Genomic DNA, 26603 nt, shown 5'->3' on the forward strand with positions numbered 1-26603 from the left:
GAAATCCTGGGGCCGGCGGGTTTGAGTCCTCGCCTCTTATCTGCCAGCAGAATAGGGCCAAGAGACGCCTGCAGGCACGGGAGGGAGGAAGCTCGACCGCCCAAGAAAGGAGCAAGTGGGCAGGCAGCTGCGGGGCAGAACCGAACTGTGTGCAGGGTGTTTAGAAGTCGGTCCTGGTCGGCGCCGCTGTCCTCGAGGCCATGGTGCAGGCGGAGCTCTGGGCGATACCCAGGTGAGGGCAGCGGCTCCGCCCGGGGATTCCACCGCGGAAGAACTGGGTAGATGCGGGGCAGGGAAGAAAGGATGCTGCCCGCACTACTCCCTGGTAGCACCCTGAGCGGCCGCAGTTGCGGTAGCAGCAGCAGAAAGCACAGCGCGGGCCGAGGCGGCAGCTCGAGCTGCTGGTAAAGTCGCCCAACAGCTGTTTCTCTGTAGTATGCGAGTTGACAAAACAGCCAAAGAACAGGGCTCCCCATTACAATCTCCTTCGAGCTCTTTTTCCTTGCTACTTGGAGCTGATTTATGCGGAAACATGCCTTGCACTTGTACCTGGAGGAACTGGAGACAGTGGATTCGACCTTTAGCGGTGGTCATCTACCTGGTGTCCATAGTGGTTGCGGTTCCTCTATGCGTGTGGGAATTACAGAAGCTGGAGGTAAGAGGGTCCTTCATCATCGGCTTCTACCCTTTCTTCTACCGTCCTGTCCATCTAAGGTTGCTCATTTTTTACCCCAGATGCCCCAGACTTGATATCCTGAAAATATGTAAATGACCCCAGTCGTAGTTGATAAACCTGTCTGGTTTCTTGTTCACGGTTTTTCAGAGCATGCTGCAGGTGGAAGGAAGACCAGGTAGAGAAAATAGTTAGAATATATTAAGTTGCTGCTTAGAAGAGCACTATTGCAAGTATTCATCAATTACCAAAAAGTAAGGTAATTCCTGAAATCTGATCTGTTCAGACATTGGACTTAACTAGATCAAATAAACTACCTGAAAACTGCGTATTGAATTTTATTAGCATTTAACAAGCTTCCTGAATTAAAGGTTTCTAGTTGGTTTAACTTTGTAGTCTGTTTTTACTTACGAATTAACTCTTAACTCACAAAGATTTTGCAAAAAGTCCCTTGTATATTTTTTTATGTCATATTCTTATTGTGACATCAGTAAAGTACTACAAACTGGAAAACCCCAAGGTAAATACTCAACTTAGATGGGTACTTTATAAAAATTGTATAATGAATTTTAAATTCTAAGTCAATAAATACCAGAAAGTACTTTTATTTAGCAACACCTATTTTACAAGAGCAATGGCAAGACCGTGGTGGCTATTTTAGGCTTTCTATTGAAGTGGTTCTTACATAATTAAACAAAATGCAGTTTAATATATATTTGTTTTCTTCATGTTCACTAAATTATATTTTGTTGACTTTCCCATATTGGCATAACCTATGTAGTTATTTTTAATGCTAATATAATATTCCACTACATTAGATATTCCCCATTTGTTAGATATTTAGGTTATTCTCATAATTTGCCTACCACAATTCAAATATAGACATCTTAATACAAATAGGTATCTTTTACTTGGGAGTATTTTTTTGGAGTGTGGTATAGTAACTCCTTTTAAGGCTACTATGTATAATATCAACCTAGTTCAAGATTTCTCTTAGTTGTTAACTGTAGTTTTTAAGTGCCAGATTTTAAGGAACATTTAATCTGCCATCTCTACTGCAAACACCCTGAACCAAATTCTCTTCATGTCTTGTCTGGACTATTCTCAATTCACCAGCCAAAGTATCTGATTAAAACGTAAGTTACATTATGTGCCTCTTCTCTAAATTTTCCAATCACTCAGTGTCCCAGATTGACAGCGATATTCCTAACTATGGCTGTTATGGCCCAACATAATCTGACACCACCCCTGTCTCATCCACGTCTGACTTTCCCCAATTCTGGGCTTCTACCACAGTGACTTTGCTCAAAGATGTGGGGTAGGTGACCTCCTTAGGGCCTTTGCATTAAATGTTCCCCCTTCGTGGTATGCTCTTACCCCAGATGGTATTCTTATTCTCTTACGTCCTTCAGGTCTTTATTCAAATGTCACCCAGCTACCCTGTTTAAAAATTGCAAGCTTTCCTTCATCCCAGTGATAAATCAGGCTTGTGTTCTATATGGTGAGAGCTAAAAACCTGGCACCCAGCTGCATGGAACTTAGTGGTGGAGACCAGTACAACCAAAAAAAAAAAAAAAAAAACCCCAAATCAATAAAATAAAATTGTACAAAATGCTGTGGAAGAAACTAAAAAAGATCTAAGAAATGGACAAGTGGGCATCTTCGAAAGACCACAACCAGCTATGGAAAATTAAGTTGAAGTAAAGGGACGTTGGAAAGCTCTTTATGGTAGTTAAGAGGTCATCGGTGCCTGAGTTACAGTGACTTATGGCCCAAATCAGGATAGCAGAAATAGAGATGGAAAACTGAATTTTAAGTATCATTGGCAGTGAAGAAACAAGACTTTTGACAGTAGGTTGGGTTGGGGAGGAGAGGCAATGAGAGAAAAAGAAATCAAGAACAACTGAGGTTTTTATCTTGAACAACAGGGTAAATGGTGATGCCAGTTAGTGAAGTGGAAAATTGGTGGGGACAGGTTTGACAGAAATTGAGTTCTGCTTTGGACATTTAGTTTGAGGTGTATGAGAGACCATCAGATGGGCATGTCAGATACACAGTTGGATAGGCAAGTCTAGAGCTCAGAAAGGTTTGAGCTGCAGATACTAATATGAGAGTTGTCAGAACAGAGGTGGTGGTTGGCGCCTGGATGGCTCAGTCAGTCAAGTGCCTGCCTTGGATTCAGGTCCTGATCCTGGAGTCCTGGGGTAGAGCCCCGAGTCAGGCTTCCTTTCCCACTTCCCCTGCTTGTGCCCTTGCGCACTCTCTCTCCGTCAAATAAATAAATAAATCTTTGGGAAAAAAAATAAAGCCATCAGGATGAATGAGATTATAAAGGCTGAGGACCTGGCACCAACATTTAGAAATCTGCTAGAGGAATAGGAACTTAACAAAAAAGAAGCATCAGCTAGTGAGGAAACGGAATGCCAAAAAGAGTGGTGATGGAGGCCAGAACAGGAGAGTGTTTCAGGAACTAAATAGTGAACAGTGTCCAGTGCTACTGAGACCTCTGTTGGTTTTCATAAGATAGGAGGGTCATTGGTGATCCTAGTAATGGTTTCAGTGGAGTTGAAAGGGCTGGAAACTAGAGGGAGCTGTTGGAAGAATGAATGTGAGGCAAGGAAGTGGTATCAGGATATGAAGACAAGTTTTTTGTTTGTTTTTGTTTTGAGTATTTTGACTCAAATGGGCCATAGAAATGAATGGCATTGTAGATAGGAGTGTGGGTTAGAGAAGGTTTTTTTTTTTTTCTCTCTCGTTATGTTTTGTTTTTAAGGTTACATACAGTAACTAGAGCATGTCCCCAAGATTTACGTATAATTTTATTTAATCTTCTTAAAACCCTTGAACATGGGAATTGTCCTCATTGTGTAGATGTGAAAACTGAAACAGAGATAGTGGCTAACATGACATTGTGCTAAGTGCATTATATGCAATATATCATTCTCTTCATCATTATTCACTAAATGTGTTTATGTACCTAAAATGCTTAACATGGGGCCTGCCACTTAGTAGGTGTTCAGTAAGCCATAATTATCACTGTTGTTTTTAAAATTTCACTGTTGCTTTGGAGCAGCAATTCTTTTTCTGTGGAATAACATCTTAGTTGGAATTAGGTTCTCAGTTGAGCACCTAAGGCAGAGTCACATACACCTGCTTGAGCATGAAAAACATTTGTCTTTTAAACACTAGAATCCTGTGCTTACATTGTGAGAAGTCAGTGGGAACTGAGATTGTAGAAAACAAGAAGTTCATAGAGCTCATCCCATGCCCATGGTGGGGCATATACTTAATTATTGGATAGCAAGATAACCATCTGCTCTACATAAACTACTTCTGTCTCTTGCTTGGCTGAGCATGTGTAATGGAAGTCCAGTCAGTTAAATGCACACATACTGGCACACTACTCCGCGGTCATTTTACCCTACCCCTAAGGAGTACTCTTCATGTAAATGCTCCTGTCTTATCCTGAGGATCGGACCCAGAGAGCACTCTCTTATTGCACTCTCCTCTCTGCTCTGAAAGCATTTGGCTCAGGTTCACTTAACTCATTCCTGGATGTTTGTCCTTAATGGTTTTTTCTTTCCTCTCTACTATCTTCAAGTTACCTTAGGAAAAAAAAAAAAATCTATGCTACTTATCTGCTCCTTGTTTTATGAATCAAAACAACCCTGCTTATGGACAATAAGTCTAATAATGTTACTGATATCCTCATATCAGTGTGTCTCAAGTGTGAATAATTTATTTAGAAATAAATGTAAATTGAAATAAAGGTAATAATTGTATTAATTTCTACAGATACCTGACATTTACTTATTTTATTATATTTCTTAAATATATGTGCTGCGCACACAAAACAGATAAAATTTCTAATGCATATAGCTCTTTTAGGTAGCTCAGAAGTCAAAACAACTATAAAACCAATGATTCAAATTAATGGCATTAATGTGGACAGATGATGTGTTTCTGAAACTACCACCTGCAATGTAAAAATGGTACTGACTCTGTGATGTAAGATTTTTTTTTTTTAATTTGGCTTCACTCTACTGAAATGACTCAGTTCTCTAGTCACTTGTTTTATGATCATTTGGAAGTAACTTTCTTTTTTATAGCACATTGAGGATGCTTGGCCTTTATTAGTCACAAGCACATCATTTTTTTCTTAAGTCTACCACCAAGTTGGCACTAAGGCAATTCTAAAAACAAATGTGGGCATTAATATTACTTGATAGTACTGTTCTTAATTATTGCCTTATAAGAGAGATGATCTACGATATCCTGCTGTCGTTATTTTAGGTCATCATTAAAATGAATACAGCTCTTCCTTGACTTACAATGGAGTTATGTCCTGATAAACCCATCATAAGTGGAAAATATTGTCTGTAAAAATGCATTTAATGCACTTAACCCGCCAAACATCATAGCTTAGCCTAGCCACGTTAAATATGCTCAGAACATTTACATTAGCTTACAGTTGGGCAAAATCAGGTAACCCAGCCTATTTTGTAATAAAGTATTGAGTATCTCATGTAATTTATTGGATACTGTACTGAAAGTAAGAAACAGAATGGCTGTGTGGGTACAGAAGGTCCTCAACTATGATGGTTTGACTTACGATTTTTTGACTTTACAACGGTGTGAAAGCAGTATACATTCAGTAGAGACCATACTTCATATTCTGAATATTGATCTTTTCCTGGGTTAGTGCTGTGTAGTATAATGTTCTTCTCATGATGCTGGGCCCTGGCAGCAAGCTGTAGCTTTCAGTCAGTCAGGCAGTCATCAGGGTAAATAACCGATACATTTAAACCCATATAGCCATTCTGTTTTTCACTTTCAGTATAGTGTTCATTAAATTACTTGAGATACGAGATCCTGAACACTTTATTATAAGGTAGGCTGTGTGTTAGATGATTTTGCCCAACTGTAGGCTAATATAAGGGTTCCGAGCATGTTTAAGGTAGGTGAGGCTAAGCTACAATGTTTGGCAGGCTAAGTGCATTAAATGCAGTTTCAGCTTAGGGCATTTCAACCACGAGGGTTTATGGATGTATGGGGGTTTAACCCCATCACACGTACAGGAAGTTGTGAGTGTACAGATTGTTTACCCTCGTGATCCCATGGCTGACTGGGAGCTACAGCTCCCTGCCCCTGCCCCACATCAGGGGCAGAGTATCATACCATACAGCGAAAAACTCAGGACAGGATGAAAATCGAAGTACAGTTTCTACTGAATGCATATCACTTTTGCACCATCGTAAAGTCAAGAAATTGCAAGTTGAACCAGGTAAGTCTGGGACCACCTGTACTCAATTTTAAATGAAATTGAGCCAAGCAAAAATCCCTAGAAAATGATTGCTCGGACATTCCTTTTAGAATCTTCACCTCCATATACTTGCTTTCCACTTACTGTTTTGATTAATCTCCAGCATTCAGCAGGACTTCTTGTGTTGTTGACCCTTAAACAGCATGAGTGTGAACTACTGCAGGTCCACTTATACACAGATATTTGTTGATAAATACAGTGTAGTACTGTAAATGTATTTTCTCTTATGATTTTTAATAGCATTTCCTTTTCTCCAGCTTACTTGCTTTATTGTAAGAAAACAGTATATAATACATGTAATCTACAAAATATGTGTTAAAGGACTATTTATGTAATTGGTAAGGTTTATGGTCAACAGTGGGCTATTAGTAGTTTTGGGGGAGGCAAAAATTATAAACAGATTTTCAACTGTGCAGGAGTTGGAGGTGCTAACTCCCAAATTATTCAAGGGCTAACTGTATTTGCATTTCAAGTTTTCCATATTGTTTAGTGTAGAAGTTCTTTGTTGTAAAAAATACATTTGTTCTCTATACTTTTGTTTTTTATACCCCTGTTGAAAAAAAATATCTTGTTCAAAACAGTAAAACTAGAAGTTGTGGACTTCAGCTCTTTTAATTAACTGTTCAGACCTCAAAAGTACCAAAATTAAATGCCTACTTTTTTCCTTGAGAAAGTTAGCATTAACTTGTACTCCTGCCTTGAAGAGTGAATTCATAAATTAATATAAAATTCATTCTGTAGGGCCCCACAGAACAGAAATTTTGTTGTTGTTGTTGTTTTCCAGGAAGTGAGTGAATTACTTCAACTTTACCTTAAGATGAGTTAGTTGAGGGGTGCCTGGGTGGCTCAGTTGGCTAAGTGTCTGCCTTCAGCTCAGGTCATGATCCCAGGGTCTTTGGGATCCAGCCCTGCATCCGGCTCCCTGCTCAGCATGGAGTCTGCTCCTCCCTCTTCCCACTGCTCCTCCCCCTCGCTCATGCTCTGTCTCTCTCTGTTAAATAAATAAAATCTTAAAAAAAAAAAAAGAGTAGTTCAAAGTATATTTTTAGAAATTGAGTTTTAGAGGATAAAATATTGATCAGATACTGACCAAAAAAAAGAAATTAGAGCTTTTTAAAATGTAATATCCTGAGTTGATATTGTATATGAGAGGAGTAGCATGTATTAACACAGTTTGCTTGGACGGTAGTTGTGGCAGTGCTTATCAAGCGGGAGGGTTAAAAGACATAATGCATGTAAAACACTAAGCAGAGTATTGGGCAACACTCAGAGCATGTTCTGTTAATATGTTGGGTAACAATAAAGTTCACAGAAAATGTAGGTAGGATTTTAACTCTCCAAACATAAAAGCAAAGGAGTAGACCATAAAAGATTTTTGCGGGCACCTAGGTGGCTCAGTTGGTTAAGTGTCTGATTCTTAGTTTCAGCTCAGGTCGTAATCTCAGGGTCAGGAGATCAAGTTCTGTGTTGGGCTCTGCCCTGATCATGGAGCCTGCCTGTGATTCTCTCTCTCTCTCTCTCTCCCCCCCACACACCTCCCCCTGCACAGGCGTGTGTTCTCTCTCTCTCTCTCAAAAAAATAAAATGAAAAAAAAAAAAGATTTTTAGACTTGACTTGGGGAAAATTTAAAAACTTCTATACATCCCGAACACAATAATAATCAAATATAACAGACAACAAGCTGAGGAGAAATGATCTGATGTTAATATTCTTAAGGTATACAGTGCTATTACAAAAGGCCTCACAAAGAAAAATGCTCGGCCCCATAAGGAAAAATTCTCCCTCTCCCTCTGCAAAAGCAAAAGTAGGCTATTTTTTGAAAAGAAAAAAAATAGCCACTAGATATTTGGAAAATGTTGGGCCTCCTTAAAAATCAAATAAATATAAATTTAAGAAATAAAAATATTTTGTTTAGCTTTTTAGTTTTAATATCAGGATTTATTTTAATATGTTCATTTTTTCTTTAAGGTTGGAATACACACCAAGGCTTGGTTTATTGCTGGAATCTTTTTGCTCTTAACTATACCTATATCGCTCTGGGTGATATTGCAACATTTAGTACATTATACACAACCGGAACTACAGAAACCAATAATAAGGTAAATCTTAATAAATTTTAATTCTTCTAATGTTATGTTCACTTATTTCGTAAATATGATATAAAATGTTTTTAATTTATGCTTTGCTTTCCAACTAGGATTCTTTGGATGGTACCCATATACAGTTTAGATAGTGTAAGTATGTTTCATTTTATCTCATTAGCTAAGAACTTCCTTGATGATACAACAATATTTACAGAGTGCTTAAGGTAATGAAAGTTTATTATTTGGCAATAAGGAGTCAGATTAATAAGAAAAGTGAATAGATTCACTTGTTTTTAATGTTAATAAAAAGATGAAGTATGACGGGTGTTTTAAATTTTTAAAAACCTATAGCTATTTTCTTTGCTTAATCTTTTAAAATTTCCAAGTACTAGTTCTTAGTCCTTTAAAGAATGTAATATTTAAAATTATATTATCATCCTTTTTGTTTATTAAATCTTTTATTTGGGGGGGAAAAACCCTTCCCTGATGGATTCTAACATGCAGTTGTCACAGATGACTGCTTTGATTTGGTTAAATATAAAGGAAATGTCTTTAATTGCATTTTCTATGATCTCAAGAAAAATTTCAGATTATATTTAAGAACCCAATAAAGTAATTTAGCTTCTTTCTTCATATTCACTACTTACCCCCCAGCATGAATGTTTTTACCAGTATCCAAAATGTTTATTGATTTTAAAAATTCATTTCAAAAATTATCTGGTAGCTGTCATAAATTTTAGAAAGTTTGATGTAAATATGTGACAAAACATCTCAAGTTTAAAAATTATGATTACCATGAATTAGAATGGCAGTTCGTTTTATCTTAGCTGCAACTATTTTTAACATCTATGTTTTTTCACAGTGGATAGCTTTGAAATATCCCAGCATTGCAATATATGTGGATACCTGCAGAGAATGTTATGAAGCTTATGTCATTTACAACTTTATGGGATTCCTTACCAATTATCTAACTAACCGGTATCCAAATCTGGTATTAATCCTTGAAGCCAAAGATCAGCAGAAACATTTCCCTCCTTTATGTTGCTGTCCACCATGGACTATGGGAGAGTAAGTATGTTTGGTTTTAATCTTTTTATGTATTTAGACAGAATTTTTAAGTATCAGTCAGTTGTCTGCAAAGCAGTGTGTTAAGTACTATGAGCAGGACAGAAAGTTTAAGAAGAGTTCCTACCCTCAAGTAGTTCACAGTCAAGTTTAAAGAGTAAGAAAACACATTTTTATAATCTACACATACAGAGTACTCTCTTGTACATCATTTATCCTAAATAGAAAATTGCAGGGAAAAAACTTTATAAACCATTTTATCAACATCCTTTTACTATCAAGACCCAGGATCTACAGAGATGAACTTACTCAAGATTACATAGCTAGTTAATGACAAAATCAGGTGTAAGATCCAGGGAGAAGATAGTCTAGGTGGAGAAACAGCATATGATATGAAATGGGAGAAATAGTGTTATATAATGGGCTGTTGGCCTTATTATATATCCATAGAGGACAATAAAGGAAAATAAAGACTGAAAATTTCAGTTGAAGCTAAGATTGCACTTTTTATATGAATGAGCCATTGGGTATTTTTCAGCAAGGAAACGTTTGAAGATACCATTTTAGAAAGATTAATTTTGCAATACTATACGGAATGCATTAGGGGGAGGCAGATTCCAGAGATGGGGAAATAAATTTGGAGGTTATTATAGTAGTCCATTTGTGAGATAAGCTGAAAAGAGGGATGAAATTGGAATAGAAAGGAAAGAGACTGCAACTGAAGAACTCGTAGGACTTGATCACTGGTAATGGGGAATAAGATGAAAGTTGCAGGTCAAGATAACTGGAATGATTTGGAGTTATAGTAATCAGTGTAGATATACAACCTAGGGATACCTGTGTTGCCTACCATGCAACATAGAACCATTTGTACAACATTGGGACTGAAAATGTCTCTACACACTTGCAATGACAGGGAGCTACCTAGCTTTTTAGATAATAAGCTCTTAATGTGTTTATTAACACACTTGATATGTATTGAGCACTGAGTGTGTGCCAGTATATGGATATATCCTAGTGCATATAACAGATGTAGAACTCATGGAACCTACATTTTTGTTCAGACGTTTGGAATTAAATGAAGACACAAATACAGGGTTACTTCAATCAGAAATACTATGAAGGAAAAGGAACAGGAGACTATGAAAGAGGAATAGTAAGGGAAAACTATTGTAAGTTGGGATGGGGAGGAGATATTGTCTCAGCAACAGATACAATATCGACAGATTTGTAGCTAATGAGCAGATTGAGGTGATCACTGGATGGAAAATTACTAAGAGGAGACATCAAGGGGAGGCGGATTCTCTCTAAATGGCATAATAGAATTCTTCCTAAGGGCAGACCAAGCACTTACACATCAAGACTGGGGGATGAGGAGCTTATCAAATATCAAGGGTAATCAGGTATCAAGGGTAGGCAGATGACTTAGCAGTATTCTTGCTTAGTCTGACTTAGTCCAAAGACAGGGCCTAAGAATGGTGCCTAGTTGAAAAGACAACTCAGAGGAGTCCTGTCTAAAGTTTGGTCAGGAGAGAGTCTTTGTCAAATCAAAAGCCATTATAGGATGTTGAATAGAGGACTAGTGCCCAAATTTCATTTTCAGAGATTACTGTGCTCTTTGTAGACTTAATTGCAAGTGGAGAAGGATGGAAGAGATTTCAGTGTTCCAGTAAATATAATGATGATGATGGCTTGGCTTTGATTAGGACTCTTCTCCTAATACTATAGAACCTAAAATGAGGCGCTCTAGCTGTATCTTCAGAATGGCTCATCACAATTAGCTAGTGGTCCACTAAAACCCCAAACCTTTTTCAAATGATGCTACTGATCAAAATCCCCGTATTCTATGCTTGTGCAATTGATTTGTTCCTAACTACACCATTATATTTATCCTTGTTAAATCTCTTTGTGTTGGTTTCATTTTTTCCTGAGACTCTTGAATTCTGACAGCTGCTGCCAGAATAATGTCAGCAGTGCATCCATAGTTATAACTGAGGTATTCTTTCCTTTGAAAAAACATTTTTACCAAAGTTATGCAGTTTGGAAGTATGGTTTTAGTAATAATAAAATGCCTCTTGTGTATAAATACATTGTAGGTTACCAGTCTTCCTCCAGTAGGTAACTGGTATTACAAATCTGATACTTAATCAGGCTATTGCTGTTTAGGATAATTCAGTATAGTCCTTTGGTTATAAGATGTAAATACCATGGCCATTTTGCAGTTGTTAATTGATTTAAAAAACTAAGTCTGCTTTTTATCCTCTTGCTGTAACATGAACAGTGAAGCACAATGAGTTTTTCTTTCAATAAACCTTAAGTTTTGTCTATGTTCAGGAGAGGAGAGGAAACAGTTTACCTACTAGTTTAGTATACTGGTGAAACAAATGTTTCCGTGAAATGGTACTGATCCTTATTATATATTTCCTTCTTTTCTCTTGTTTTTAAAATTCAGGTCGCGGACTACCAAGTTAAATTTGACAGTTTGAAAAAAATTGCTCTAGAGTAAATACCTTGTAGTGGCATGTTAGGTCTTTAGGTTTTGTTCAGCTTTGTTAGTGGTAAATTGTTTTCTGAAGTGGCAGTACCATATTCCTTTCCCACCGACAGTATAAAACACTTCCAATTGCACTATAGCCTCCCCTACATTCGGAATTACCCAGACTTCTTTATGTTTGCCTGTCAGGAGGATATAAAGTGGTATATTGCTGTGGTCTTAATTTGGATTTCCCTGATTAGTAATGAGGTTGAGCAACTTTTTATATGTTTAGTAACCATTTGTGTTATCTTTCCTGAGGAATGTTTGTTTCTGTTTCTCATTTTTTAATGGGTTGTCTGTGTCATGGCTTTATAAGGGATCTTTATATATTCAGATACTAATTCTTTGTTTAGTGTGTATTGAAAATATCTTTTCCAGTTTTTGGTATGCTTTGTCACCTTTATTAAATCTTTCGATAAATGAAAGTTTTGAATTTGATTTTAATATAGTTGAATTTATCTTATTTTATAGTCAATACTTTTTGTTTTGTTCAAAAAATTATTCCAATTACAGGATTATAAAAACATTGTCCTGTGCTTTTCTTCTAAAGATTTCAAAATTTTCTCATTAAGATGTATAAACATTGGATGTTTTGTGTATATGTTGTGTGAGGTAGGAATGCAACTTCATTTTATTCCATTAGCTAATTGTCCTAGCTAATTCTTTCCCTTCTACCTCCCTGATCTTGCCATCTCTGTCACATGTGAAGTTTCAGCACGTGTGGGTCTGTTTGTGGCTTTTTGTTTTGGGTTTGGTTTTTCTTTTTCTGTTTTATTGGTTAACTTTTCTATTACTGGACCAATTCCATACATTAACTACTACAGGTTATTAATAAGCTTTGAAGTGAGGGGCAAGTGCCCTGACCCTATTATCTTGGCTATTTTTGGATCTTTGCTCTTACATATAAACTTTAGAAACAGTTTGTCAAGTTGCTTGAAAAACCTGTTGGGATTTTTTTATTGTAATTGAACTCCGTCTTTACTGACATCTTTATGATTTTTTGAGTCTTACCTGTGAATATGGTCTAGCTTTCTGCTTATTTAGCTCTTCATTTACCTTTCAGTAAAGTACATTTTTCTCAAATAAAGTCTTGTGTATCTTTATTGATTTTATAAATGTATTTTGTTGCTATTATAAATAACATATATTTTAAAAATCATTTTAATTGCTTTCAGTGTGTGGAAAGGCAATTGGTTTTGCCATATTGGTCTTGTATCCAAAAGTCCTGTTAGGTTTTCTTAGTCTGTAGATCTTTGTAAGTTCTCTGTGAGGATAGTCCTCTTCAAGTGAAGGATCTCTTTGCTTTCCAGGTTATTATATACATTTCTCTTTGTTCTCACTGTGCTGGTGAGTATCTCTAGATATTCTTGCATTATTCCTGATTTTAAAGGGAATTCTTATAAAATGTAGTTGAATTTTATTTTTCTAAAGGTGTTTTGTAGGCATCCTTTATCAAGTTAAATGAGCTCTTACTCCTAGCTTGTTTGAATTTTTAATCACATGATTAAATTTCATCAAATGCTTTTTCTGTATCTATTGAGGTGGTTGGTTTTTGCCTTTAGCCTGTTAATTTAGTGAATTAGATTAATAGCTTTTCTAATGTTAAATCCCCCTGCATTTCGACGATAAATTCAAAGTGATTAAGATGTATCATCTGGGGGCGCCTGGGTGGCTCAGCCGTTAAGTGTCTGCCTTGAGCTCAGGTCATGATCCATAATTTTAAAGTTTTCCAAATATTAGAGGAATACGAACAAATGTAAACAGAAAAATCTGTTTTATAACATCCACATTTAACAAATATTAATATATTATAGGTTTGTGATTATAAAATACTTTTTAAAAAATCTTGAAAACCAAAAGCTTTTTCACAGCTCACATTGGGCTTTTTCACATCAGGCTCCCTACTTGGCGGGAAGCCTGCTTCTCCCTCTCCCACTCCCCTTGCTTGTGTTCCCTCTCTCAATGTCTCTCTCTGTCAAATAAATGAATAAATAAATAATCTTAAAAAAAAAAAAAAGATGTATCATCTGCTTTTCTCCATCGCAAGATTTGGTTCGCTAATATTTTTTTTTTTAAAGATTTTATTTATTTATTCGACAGAGATAGAGACAGCCAGCGAGAGAGGGAACACAAGCAGGGGGAGTGGGAGAAGAAGAAGCAGGCTAACAGCAGAGGATCCTGATGTGGGGCTCGATTCCATAACTCCAGGATCACGCCCTGAGCCGAAGGCAGACGCTTAACCGCTGTGCCACCCAGGTGCCCCTGGTTCGCTAATATTTTGTTCAGAATTTTTACATCTATGTTTATGAGTAAGATTAGATTATAATTTTCCTTTTTTACATTATTCCTGTCTGATTTTCATATCCAAGTCACACTCCCTGAATAGGCATTATCACCTTTTATTTGTGTGTCACAGAAAGAGTTGTAACTATAACATGAAAGATTAGACCTGGACTTTGTGGAAGGACAGGTATAGAACTATTTAGGCTTCCTGTTGTTTCTGAAATCATTTTTTTTTAAATGTAATTTTTAGGAATTAGGCAGAATAAACAAAGTTTTAAAATGTATAGGCAGGAGCACCTGGGTGGCTCAGTCAGGTAAGTGTCCTGCTCGATTTCGGCTAAGGTCATGATCTCAGGGTCCTGAGATGGAGCCCCAAGTTGGGCTCCAAGCTCAGCAGGGAGTCTGCTTGGGATTCTCTCTTCCTCCCTGCTCCCCCCACCCTTGCTCATGCACACACCATACACACACTCTCTCAAATAAATAAATCTTTATGGGCATACATTTATATCTTCTCAATCCCTTCTGGATCTGTTGTTATGACTCCTTTTCCATTTCTAATGCTATTAGTATCTTTTTTTTCCCTTGAACAATCTTGTTAGAAGTTTGCCTGTTTTTACTAGTCCTTTCAAGAACTGATTTTTGGTCAAGAACTGATTTTTGGGGGCACCGGGTAGCTCAGGTCATGATCTCAGGGTCTTGGGATTGAGCCCTAAATCAGGCTCCCTGCTCAGCAGGGAGTCTGCTTCTCCCTCTGCCCCTTCCCCCACTTGTGCTCTCTCTCACTCTGCTCGCTCCGTCTCTCAAATAAAATCTTTAAAAAAATAAAAATAATAAAATTCTTTTAAAAAGAACTGATTTTTTGCTTTGTTGATTCTCTGTGTAATATATTGGTTTTCTCTATCATTAATTTCTGCCCTATTTTACTTCCTTTTTCCCATTTCTTTTGGTTTACTATCTTTTCCTAACTTTAGTTAGAGTCTTAGCTCACTAATTTACACAGCCTGTCTTCTTTCTTTTTTTTAAGTAATCTTCACCTAATGTGGGGCTTGAATTTAACCCTGAGATCAAGTCACATGGTCTTCCGACTCAGCCAGCCAGCCAGCCACCCCCTTCTTTTTTAATACTGCATTGAAAACTATACATTTCCCTTCAAGTTCTACATTCACTGAATCCCAGTTTTTGGGTTTTTTTTTTTTTAATTGAAATGTAATTGACATACATTATATTAATTTCAGTTGTACAATATAATTCTTCAATATTTATATGTATTGCAAAATGTTCACCACAGTAAGTCTAGTTACTATCCCATCACCACATAAATCCCAGGTTTTGTATTTTGTTTCTTCATTATCATTCCATGTAATGTTTTTAAATTCCTGTTGGGATTTTTTTCTTTACTGGAGTTATTCTGGAATATTTTTAAATTTCCAAACACTTTGGAGTTGGGGGTAGATTTTCATTTTATTTCTTTTCATTGCAGTCAGAGAATATACTCTGAGACAGTCTTTGGAATTGGTTAAGATTTGTTTCGTGTCCTTTAGTACATGATCAGTTTTTATAAAGATTCCCTGTATGCTTGAAGAGAATGTTATATTTATATCCATGGAGTCAGTCTTATGTGTTATTCAACTTTTCTGTATTTCTGTTGACTTTGGCTACTTGCAAAGACAAGACAGATTCTAATACACCCTTCACCCAGTTTCCCCTAATATTTAACACCTTATGTAATCGTGGTACATTTATCAAAACTAAGAAATAACATTGGTGGGGTGCTTGAGTGTCTGTCAGTGAAGCATCAGACTCTTGATTTCAGCTTAGGTCATGATCTCGGGGTCGTGAGATTAAGCCCCGTCTTGGGCTCCACGCTCAGTCTGCTTGAGATTCTCTTCCTCTCCTCTCCCTTTGCCCCTCCACCCAATTGCACATGTACTCTCTCTCTAAAATAAATACATCTAAAAAAAAAAAATAACATTGATATAAGACTTTTAAGTGCAGATTCTTCAGATTTCCCAAGTTCTTCCACTAATGTCCTTTTTCTGTTCTTGGATCCAGTTCAGGAATCCACATTTTAATAAAGATTTTAATAAACAATTTTAAAGTTTTCCAAATATTAGAGGAATACAAACAAATGTAAAAAGAAAAATCTGTTTTATAACACCCACGTGTAACAAATATTAGTATATTATAGGTTTGTGATTATAAAATACTTTTTAAAACTTGAAAACCAAAAGCTTTTTCACAGCTCATATGGTGGCAAAATGGGGTATAATCTTTGACTATTTTACGTATTAATGAAAATATGTATTTTACTGCAGCTGTATCAACCTGATTGCAGGTGCTACTTGAGATTCCATTGGTAGTTAATTACTTTGTTATTGTTGCTGTTTTCATTTTCTTACTCTTTTTTTTTTTCTTATTCCAGTTTTTACTACTGGTTTGAAAGTTACAGTTTCTGGTGTTATCATGACTACTAAGAGTCTAAAATTTACTGTTGGCTACTTAAAAATCTATCTTAAAAATTAGACATTTTTTCAGATAGATTTTTTTGTAGATTTAACTACAAATATTAACAATTTATTTGCTGGAACACCTGGATGACTCAGTTGGTTAGGTGTCTGCTTTTGGCCCACCTCATGATTCCAGGGTCCTGGGATCGAGTTCTGTAACGGGTTCCTTGCACAACATGGAGCCTGCTTCTCCCTCTGCCTACCGCTCCCCCTGCTTTCTCTCTCTGACAAATAAATAAAATCTTTGGAAAAAAAAAAAAAAACAACAGTTTACTTGTTCCACACTCCTTGCATTCCAGCCCTCTGTGGAATCATTTCCTTCTTTCTAAAGTCTGGCCCTTAAAAGTCCCCTTTAATGTCAGTCCATCAGTGGCAAATTTTCTCAGATATACTTATCCAAAACTATCTTTATTTTGCCCTCATTCTTGAAAGACAATTTTGCTGGATGTAATTCTATGTTTACAGGAATTTTCTCCAAGCATTTTGAAGATTTTATTCTACTTAATTCTGGCTTCAATTATTACTGTTAAGCTTTTCTTGTCAATTTGTTATTCCATTATAGACCCCCATCTTTCATGTTTTGCAGATTGACTATGAAGTATTTAGGTGGTTTTGTTTCTGTTTTAGTCCTGCTTAATTTACAGGGTGTCTCAACCTATAGATTCATATCTTTCATCAGTTCTGAAATGTTCCTAGCCATAATCTCTTCTGATTTTGCCTTTCGTCCACTGTCTTCTGTAACTATGAATATATGTTAGATCTTCTGATTCTGTTCAGTTCTTTGGTTATAACTCTCTTTCACATTTGTTTCTTTGTCTCAGCCTTTGCTACATTCTGGGCAATTTCTTCAAATACATCTTCCAGTTCATTAATTGTCTACAGCTTTCAAAGGTTGCTAATTAATTTTACTCCATTTATAAAGAGTATGGGGCAGGAAGCACAGCAAGTATAGCCAAGGGATTCTCAAGAGGTCTTGGAACAAGCCCAAGTGCACCCCGTAGGCCCCCACAGGGGGCATACTTAGCTATAAGTGGGAGTGAACCACCTCAACAGGGAGAAGGCTCTCAGCGCATAGAACCCCAACAGTTTCTTTATTCAGTCCTATTAACACAACACCTCAAGGCTTGTATGCCAGATTCTCAATCTTCTCAGTTTAGATGGAATTCTTTTTTTTAAAGATTTATTTCTTAATTTGAGAGAGAGAGCAAGCGGGGAGAGGCACAGAGGGAGAGGGAGAATCCTCAAGCACACTCCCTGCTGACTGCAGAGCCTGATAAGGCATTGGATCCCAGGACCCTGAGATCATGACCTGAGCCAAAATCAAGAGTCAGCCACTTAACCAATTGAGCCACCCGGGTGCCCCTAGATGTAATTCTTAAAATTAGGGGATTCATAATACATAACATTGATAATCAGTTCTCCTGATAGTAGTGCTAAATAAAGCATTTGCTCTCAGAGCAACTTGGTCTTTTAAGAAGGTTAGCACAAGGTTGTCAGGTAGAGAGCCTTTTTTGTTTTGGGACTTTGTTTTGTTTTTGTTACTCCTTGTGAATTTTCACCTATGTTGAGTGAGCCCAGCAATAGGATAAAAATTGTTTATGCAGGATCTTTGTCCTTTCATTATATCTAATCAGTGATAATCTCTGAAATGATATTTAAATTCCAAACTTGAAACTGAACCTTAAATGTAAATAATACTTTCTGAATACGCTTTCACATATACATGCACACAGTTCATTTGTTACTCAGTCTTTGTTCCAGAAACATACAGGGACACACTTTTGTTCTTTCTGTGCTGTAGTAATCAAGAATTGGAGACTGAACACAGAAAGGGAAATCTTTCAGAGGATGTAACTATCAAGTAATTTAAAAAACAGCATTTAAACAGTGTTTGCTTGGGGCTCCTGGGTGGCGCAGTCGTTAAGCGTCTGCCTTCAGCTCAGGGCGTGATCCCGGAGTCCTGGGATCGAGCCCCACATCAGGCTCCTCTGCTAGGAGCCTGCTTCTTCCTCTCCCACTCCCCCTGCTTGTGTTCTCTCTCTCGCTGGCTGGCTGTCTCTTTCACATAAATAAATAAAATCTTTTAAAAATAAATAAAGTGTTTGCTACCATCCACATTCTTCCCCAGTTGCTATTTAGAATGATTAAATTAAAAGAATTAAATATAAATATGGCATCATTTGTGAAAATGATTTTAATTCGGGGGGCTTTGGAGGAAATATGTATTATTTAAAGGAGTAGTTGAAATGCTAAGTTTTGTTTTCGTTTTTTTTCCTTTGGCAGAGTATTGCTGTTCAGGTGCAAACTGGGTGTATTGCAGTATACTGTGGTCAGACCATTCACCACCATTGTTGCTTTGTAAGTACAAAGAATTTATGTTATCGTTTTTTAAAATCCTTGTGCTCTGACTTCAGCTAGAACTGAATAGATATACAAAGAGCATTAATTTACCGGTTTAGGATATATATCTAGTCTGTTGTAAAAAAAAAAAAATAGTATATAGAAATCCTACTATGTTAAAATAAGGTGACCATTTATAAGCAAAGAATCACCACAGAATTCTTCTAAATAACATTCCCTACAGCTTTCTGGAAAACATTTAAAAAAATTTTTTTCCCCTAATATTAATGTTCACACAGCTTTACAAAAACATATGTTACATCAAGTTAAAGTATGCTACCTTAGGTTCTGTATATGGTTTTATTTTCTATATCGTTAACTTAGAACATGAGTACCGTATTCCAAGGATGAATCATTTTTCTTTTGTAAGAATTCTGTCGAGGCTTAGGAGACGAGGTAAAATGGTATATCATTAAGCTATCTGGTAAAACTACTCCGTAAAAATTTAAGAATATCAGATAAAGTGGGTAGGTTGCGTGTTTTATCTGGGAATCATAATTAATATTGCACATATTCAGAGAAGAATGGGAAGAAAGGTAAAAGGAGCATTCTTTATTCTACCTTTGAGCTAGCAATTCTTTAGTAACATTTACCTTAGAATTAAAGCTAATTTATTTTGAAGGTATGCTTTATTTGTCAGCAGTTTAAAGGAAACTGGGGGAGGGGCAGGAATCATATAAGTTAATTCTTAGATCTGGGTGTTCATAAAATTTACCTCCCAAGATAGTTTGGGAAAAAAATTATAGTTGTATTTATAGACTTGCATTATATGCCTGTAACAACAGGCTTTTCAAAATTAGGCAACATATTTTTTTTTAATCTAGTAATTACTTCTTCTGATTCAATGTATGTGTCTTATTTTGGATTTAAGTTGGGGAATAATCATATGGTAGCATTACTAGAAAAATGCTTTAATTTTAAACCACCTCTGTGACCAAAAATCAAGTGATTATCTATAGGGTCTTTTAAATAACTAACTTCTAAATTTAAGTATTGCTGTCAGTGCTGTGTTTTAAAATATATTTTGATTTAGTTAACCATAAATCTCATTTTTACCATTTTTAAGAATCTGTGAGCTGCTTGGTATATATGATGAAGGGAACTTTAGCTTTTCAAATGCTTGGACTTACTTGGTTATAATAAACAACATGTCACAATTGGTAAGTATTAATTTTAATTGTATTAAATTAGTATGTATGACTCTAAATTTTCTTAGACGTTTCTTTGGGAAAAAGTTTGTTATTTTTTAATTTTGAAATTCAATTTATAGGAAAGAACTTGAAGAAACTTTAGCATGTCTTTATACATACATAAAGATATAGTATCTTTGTAAAGTATCTGGTGACTTTTACCTTGACCTGGTTGTTCTTGTTTGTTCATTTGGTCCTGGTAGTCATTACATAGTTGTGTGGATATCATAAATAAAAGGACAATGCTCTCCTTAAAAAACACATAACGTAGGCATACTCAATAAGAGACAATGTCTGTGTCTAAAAAAAAAAAAAATGTCTAATTGGTATATGATAGTACCAGGTTTGGGTTTTTTTTTTTTTTTTTTTTTTTATTTTTTTTATTTATTTATTTGAGAGAGAGAGGGCGTGCACGCACAGGCAGGGGGAGCAGCAGCAGGAGAGGGAGAAGCAGGCTCTCCACTGAGCAGGAAGCCTGATGTAAGGGGTTGATCCCAGGACACTGGGATTATGACCTGAGCTGAAGGCAGACGCTTAACCAACTGAGCCACCCAGGCGCCCCAGTACCAGGTATGAATAAAAATGGGAGAATAAAATTCTCTCAAATATTTGAAATAAAGGAAAATTGCGAATGCCAAGTTTTAAAAAAAATGAGGTTCTAGAAACTGAAATGCTCTAAAAAATAACTGGAGCGCCTGGGTGGCTCAGTCAGTTAAGCATCTGCCTTCAGCTCATAGGATCGAGCCCTGTGTTGGGTTCTCTGCTCAGTGGGGGGCTTGCTTCTCCCTCTCCCTCTGTCCTTCCCCTCCCCCCCCTTTGTGCTGTCTCTCAAATAAATAAATGTCTGATCCTTTTGGCCTAAGAACATGCACTTTATTTAAAATCTTCAGGTAATGTTTTCAACAAAATAGTAGGTGCAGTGGCATGCATATGTGATATTTGATGTTTATAATAATTATATGCCTGTGCATTGAAAGCTTTCGCGTATGTTCATATTCTTTGGAACCGGTAATTCCATTTCTGGGAATGTAGCTTCAAAAAATGGTCGTATTTTTGGTTTGAATATTTTTGTGTATACAGCCTATCATTTGTAATAGCAAAAGTCTGGAAACCTTGCAAAGCCCAGTGATAGGGACTGTTTAAATGTACTATGGTTCTTCCACTGGCCAAAATATTAAGCACTTATTAAAAAATAATCCTTATGAGGATGCCTAGGTGGCACAGTCAGTTAAGCGTCCGACTCTTGGTTTCGGCTCAGGTTGTGATGTCAGGGTCATGGGATTGAGCACTCAGTGGGGAGTCAGCTTAAAATTCTCTCCCTCCCTCTCCCTCTGCCCCTCACCCCGGTGAGTATGCTCTCACTTGCTCTCTCTCTCAAATAAAATCTTTTAAAAAATAATAATCCTCATGAAACATGAAAAAGTAACACACTTTAGGGGTGCCTGGGTGGCACAGCGGTTAAGCATCTGCCTTTGGCTCAGGGCGTGATCCCAGTGTTATGGGATTGAGCCCCACATCAGGCTCTTCCACTATGAGCCTGCTTCTTCCTCTCCCACTCCCCCTGCTTGTGTTCCCTCTCTCGCTGGCTGTCTCTATCTCTGTCGAATAAATAAATAAAATCTTTAAAAAAGAAAAGAAAAGAAAAAGTAACACACTTTAAGTGGGGTAAAAGTCGGGCAACAAAATTTTATATTTAGTTGATGATACCTGTTAAAAAGCACCTTATGTGTAGAAGGGAATGGTTAGATAATGGGATTATGGACGACTTTGTATTTTTCTTTATTGCTTTCAAATTCTAAAATATTTTAAATGAACATTTTATATAATTTTAATGGGAAAAACTAAACTTTTAGGGAAATGTTTATTTCTATGTACAATACACTAGGTTGTTACAACTGATTTCTAAAAATAAGTTAAGTCTTGAACACTTATTTTAAAAAAGTAAATTGAGCTGGATTAACATACTGCTCTCAAGAAAAAATTGTTTCCCTGATTCCTTACTTTCATATTTCATGGTCATAATTTTATTCAAATAGTACTTACTGTGTTGTCTAATAAGCAGATAGATATATTTTTATTTGGGCTGAATGAGGGCCTGGCCTTTTCTTCCATTTATGATAGTCATTTGTTCATTGTTTTCTTTATGGCCCCCCATAAGTGAATACTGAAAACCATTTTCAGGGAAGACATTATGCATCTCTTCTGAGAAATTTCATATCCTATATTTTCATCCATAGTAAACTCTGCAAGCTCATTATTAATCTAAAAGTAACAGAATAGAGGTGCCTGCGTGGCTCAGTCGGTTAAGGATCTGCCTTCGGCTCAGGTCATGATCTTGGGGTCCTGGGATCGAGTCCCATGTCTGGCTCCCTGCTCAGAGGGAGCCTGCTTCTCCCTCTCCCCTCCCCCTGCTTCTCTTCTTTGTCAAATAAATAAAAATCTTAAAAAAATAATAATAAAAATAAAAGTAACAGAATAGAAAGCCTAGAAGATTTTGCCTAAAACATTACTCTGTACCAGTTCTCTCTGGTTTATAACTATATTATTTCTGTTACCATATTTAGTTATTCTTATTGAAGAAGTTTAACTGTTGTTAATTTTGTTTCTAGTTTGCCATGTATTGTCTGCTCCTATTTTATAAAGTACTGAAGGAAGAACTGAGTCCAATCCAACCTGTTGGCAAATTTCTCTGTGTAAAACTGGTGGTTTTTGTCTCTTTTTGGTAAGTGTTACTTTCTCTTAAATGTAAATGCTCTCAATTTCTACAGGGCAATAAAACTGTTGATTAGGGAGGATTTTCAAAAGAGTTCTAATATAGAAAATGAATTAATATGCCTCTACTTACCTTTTAAAAAGTTCATCTGTTTAGCCCTTCTTGGTTTTTCATAAGGAAATAATCAGATGTTCACCGTAACAGTTATAAGAAGAAAATAACTTGAGACAACTTAACTGTCTCAGCACTAGAGGAATCATTAAAAAATATATGATGGTCCTTTCATATAAAAGAATAGTCTGCAGTTTGGAAGATAAGCATAATAAGAATATTTAATAGTGTGAGGTAATGTTCATTTACTTAGTAAAATATATTTTTTAAAGCAGAAGGCAAAACTGTACATGGTCCCAATTTAGTAAGAGGTGGGTGATAGGGGACCTAGAAACAAATACACCAAATTTAACAGTATACAAATACAAAAAGGGGAAAAAGAATAATCCTTGAAATCCTACCACCCAGAAAGAATGAGTAACATTGTGGTACAGATAATGTCACATATAAAATGCCACAGAAAGAGTTTCATACCATAAAAACTTGCAGAACTCAATGATACATTCAGTATGTTGTGGATATAGTTCTTTGTTAGTGAAGTGAGGATATAATTTTCTTATCGTTTGGTGTTTTTTTTGTTTTGTTTTTTGTTTTTACTAAGTATTCTGTTCTGTGGATCTAACTTTTTAACTACTCTCCTCTTGACATTTAGGTTGCTCCTAATTCTTTCATCATTACAAGCAATACTGAAGTAAAATTCTTATATACAGAACTATATAAACCTGTCTCTCTCATTATTAGCTGTTTAAACTTAACCTAGGGTCATAGCCACGGATGTGCTTGAAATGTTCAATATGACTCCCATCTTGGGAGTCCTGTGCCTTCTGAGTTTATGTCTAGTTCCAGCACTTCCAACAAGACTGGTTTCAAAATGTTTTAAAAAATAATCTGAATAATTAATTAATACATGTGTAAATAACACTTAAGTGCCTGTCCTTTATTTTAAATGCCTATTATTCATGGTTGTGGGCATTGTGTATAGGAAGAACTTAAAATTTAATTACTTGTATATACTTTCAAAACAAAGAAAGACATGTAAACCAAGTTTTGAAGTTCCATGTGTATAAGAAAGCATAATCAAAATTCATATGATGAAACCGTACTAGAAGAACAAATTTGTAAAGCAAATAAATATATTTAGTATACTTATACAGTGTCTTTGGGAATATGCTGTGAAGACAGGGTGGGGGTGGGGGTGGGGGTGGTGGTAGTAGTAGTAGTCCACAAGTTGTACTGGGGCTTAACTTTTTAAAATGGCCTATTTTTAAAACAACTGCTCATTTTATGCTTGATATAGATATGGCGTTTACCTTTTCCTAACATATAGGCAAGCAGTAGTTATTGCTTTGTTGGTAAAAGTTGGCGTTATTTCTGAAAAGCATACATGGGAATGGCAAACTGTAGAAGCTGTGGCTACAGGACTCCAGGTTAGTGCTATCTATGAATTTAATAAAACTTTACTGTTTACCCATTTTACATATTATCTCCTAAACCTGACAACATGCAGGCTGTGAGGTACTATTATCCTCACTTTACAGATGAGGAAATGGGGGAACCCTAGAGAGCCTAGTCATCACTAATTTGTGGTAGAGCCAGGAAAAGAACCTAGAATTTGTTTTTCCTAGTCATTTTCTCTTTGTTCTTTTCTCTTCTTAGTCTTTGGGCAGTGGATTGAGAATGCATTGTACTTTGCTAAAACACACTTGACTGAGGTAGTATAAAATAGATTTAAATTTTTGCTATTTTGTCCTTTTTTTAAGAGGTCAAAAATAATTATTTTGGAAAATGAAAAAATGTAACCTTATGGGGGATAAAACAGCTGTTGATACTGAAATATTTTTTGAAGAGAGAAAGATAGTGCTTTTCCTTTATCTACAAAACTAGATTTAAGCTCAAAGATGGCTGCTATTTTTGTTTTTATTATTGTAGGACTTTATCATCTGTATTGAGATGTTCCTTGCTGCTATTGCTCATCACTACACTTTCTCATATAAACCATATGTCCAAGAAGCAGAAGAGGGCTCATGCTTTGATTCCTTTCTCGCCATGTGGGATGTTTCAGATATTAGGGATGACATTTCTGAACAAGTAAGGCATGTTGGTAAGTATCAGCCATTTCATTCATCCAAATAGGTTATTGTAGTTCTCCTATTAGAGCAATTTAGTAGCTGTTTAAAAGATGAGAAGACTGTTTAAAGCAGTACCAATAAGACTCTTCAAATTGAGAGACGGGAGGGGTCACTCACATGGTAAGTTTATAGTGGTAAAAATAACTTTTGGCTAACTTGGAAACCTTTCTATTACTTTAAAGGAAGGACTGTCATGGGACATCCTAGGAAAAAGTTTTTTCCTGAGGATCAAGATCAAAATGAACATACAAGCTTGTTGTCCTCATCATCACAAGATGCAATTTCTGTTGCCTCTTCTGTACCACCTTCACCCATGGGTCACTACCAAGGGTTTGGACACACTGTGACTCCCCAGACTACCCCTACTACAGCTAATATATCTGATGAAATATGTAATGATACTACAGAAGAGAAAAAAGAACTTATAGATAAATCTGTGGCCTCCTGAACAGTGTGCAAAAGCAAACTGCTCCTGCTACCATGTTACTTCATTACCTGGTATCCCATTGCTCAGGATTTTGTGCTTGGGACAAGCCATAAATGATGGAAAATTTCAACACAAGGTGAAAGCCAGGTACAACTACTGGATTTATATAACTGACTGAGTTTTGTTATATCACAGATAATCAGTCTAAATATCCTAGACTTAGACTTGATTTCTTAACATTAGAGTATCACATACTCAAATGGTAGAAAATGACTCTACTAAATGTTCCTGATGTTACATTGCTTTATCAAGAGGATGGACATTAAAAAAAAAAAAAAATCAATGCTTCCTACCACTGCTGCATGACTATGATGCTCTGGATTTAGCAGAAAGCGTAATTTGGAAATATGAATTAGTGGAACTTAATCATAATCATGTGCCATATATGCCTAACAATTATTTCTCTATTTCTCAACTGGATGTCTTTCAATAAATAAGAATTTATCATTTATTTTCTGCAATTTTTTGTCTCTCATTCTTTAACTTAAACCCTTAATGTTTTTAGAAAAAGTTCTTGATTAAAGGAACTGCAAAAAAGAACTTAAGTCCAAAAAGGTTAAAGGTCAAAAATACCTTTACATACCTTAAACATACCTACAATGAAAGATACCTGTATCTTCTATTCCTTTTAGGAGAAACAGCTAGGACCTGATATTAATCTTTAAAACAACTAGTATCTAAAAATCCTACTTGCAACACTGCTAATAGATTAACAGATTATCCATGACTTTCAAATGAAAAGAATAAACTGGATAGAAGACTGGGAGAGTAAGAAAGAAACTTGTGATAGAAATGGAGTCTACTTTTCCTCAGTGCTATTAAGGGTGTCAGCAAACATAAAGCTAGGCTGAGTAGTCTTTAATTATTCATTAAACCACAGTCAGAAGACATGTAGGTGCTATTTTGGAGACATTTATTACTTAGGATGGAGTTTCTCTAATTGCTAATCACAACCCACTGGGTCATGTTTAACATTATATACTGAAAATCTAGAAGGTGCCAGAGTAGGAGGTTACAAATAGCAAGAATAAATATTTTCTCAGAATCTTTGCTTCATATATTTATGCACGCACACATTGACATTTATGTACTGGTTCACAG

The 26603-nt window shown here is 36.1% G+C and overlaps 1 protein-coding gene across 1 annotated transcript; it reads left to right on the forward strand.

The window, feature by feature from the left end:
* TMEM184C (transmembrane protein 184C) lies at positions 1-25953 on the forward strand. The gene is made up of 10 exons (XM_008685460.2): positions 1-655; positions 7966-8096; positions 8195-8231; positions 8944-9149; positions 18756-18830; positions 19939-20032; positions 22672-22784; positions 24214-24313; positions 24816-24987; positions 25198-25953. Exons 1-10 carry the CDS (start codon positions 437-439, stop codon positions 25461-25463), a joined length of 1413 nt encoding a protein of 470 aa, XP_008683682.1. The 5' UTR covers positions 1-436; the 3' UTR covers positions 25464-25953.
* The last annotated feature ends 650 nt before the right edge of the window (positions 25954-26603 follow it).

This window comes from Ursus maritimus, unplaced genomic scaffold (genome assembly GCF_017311325.1).
Source record: "Ursus maritimus isolate PB19 unplaced genomic scaffold, ASM1731132v1 scaffold_11, whole genome shotgun sequence".
NCBI lineage: Eukaryota > Metazoa > Chordata > Mammalia > Carnivora > Ursidae > Ursus > Ursus maritimus.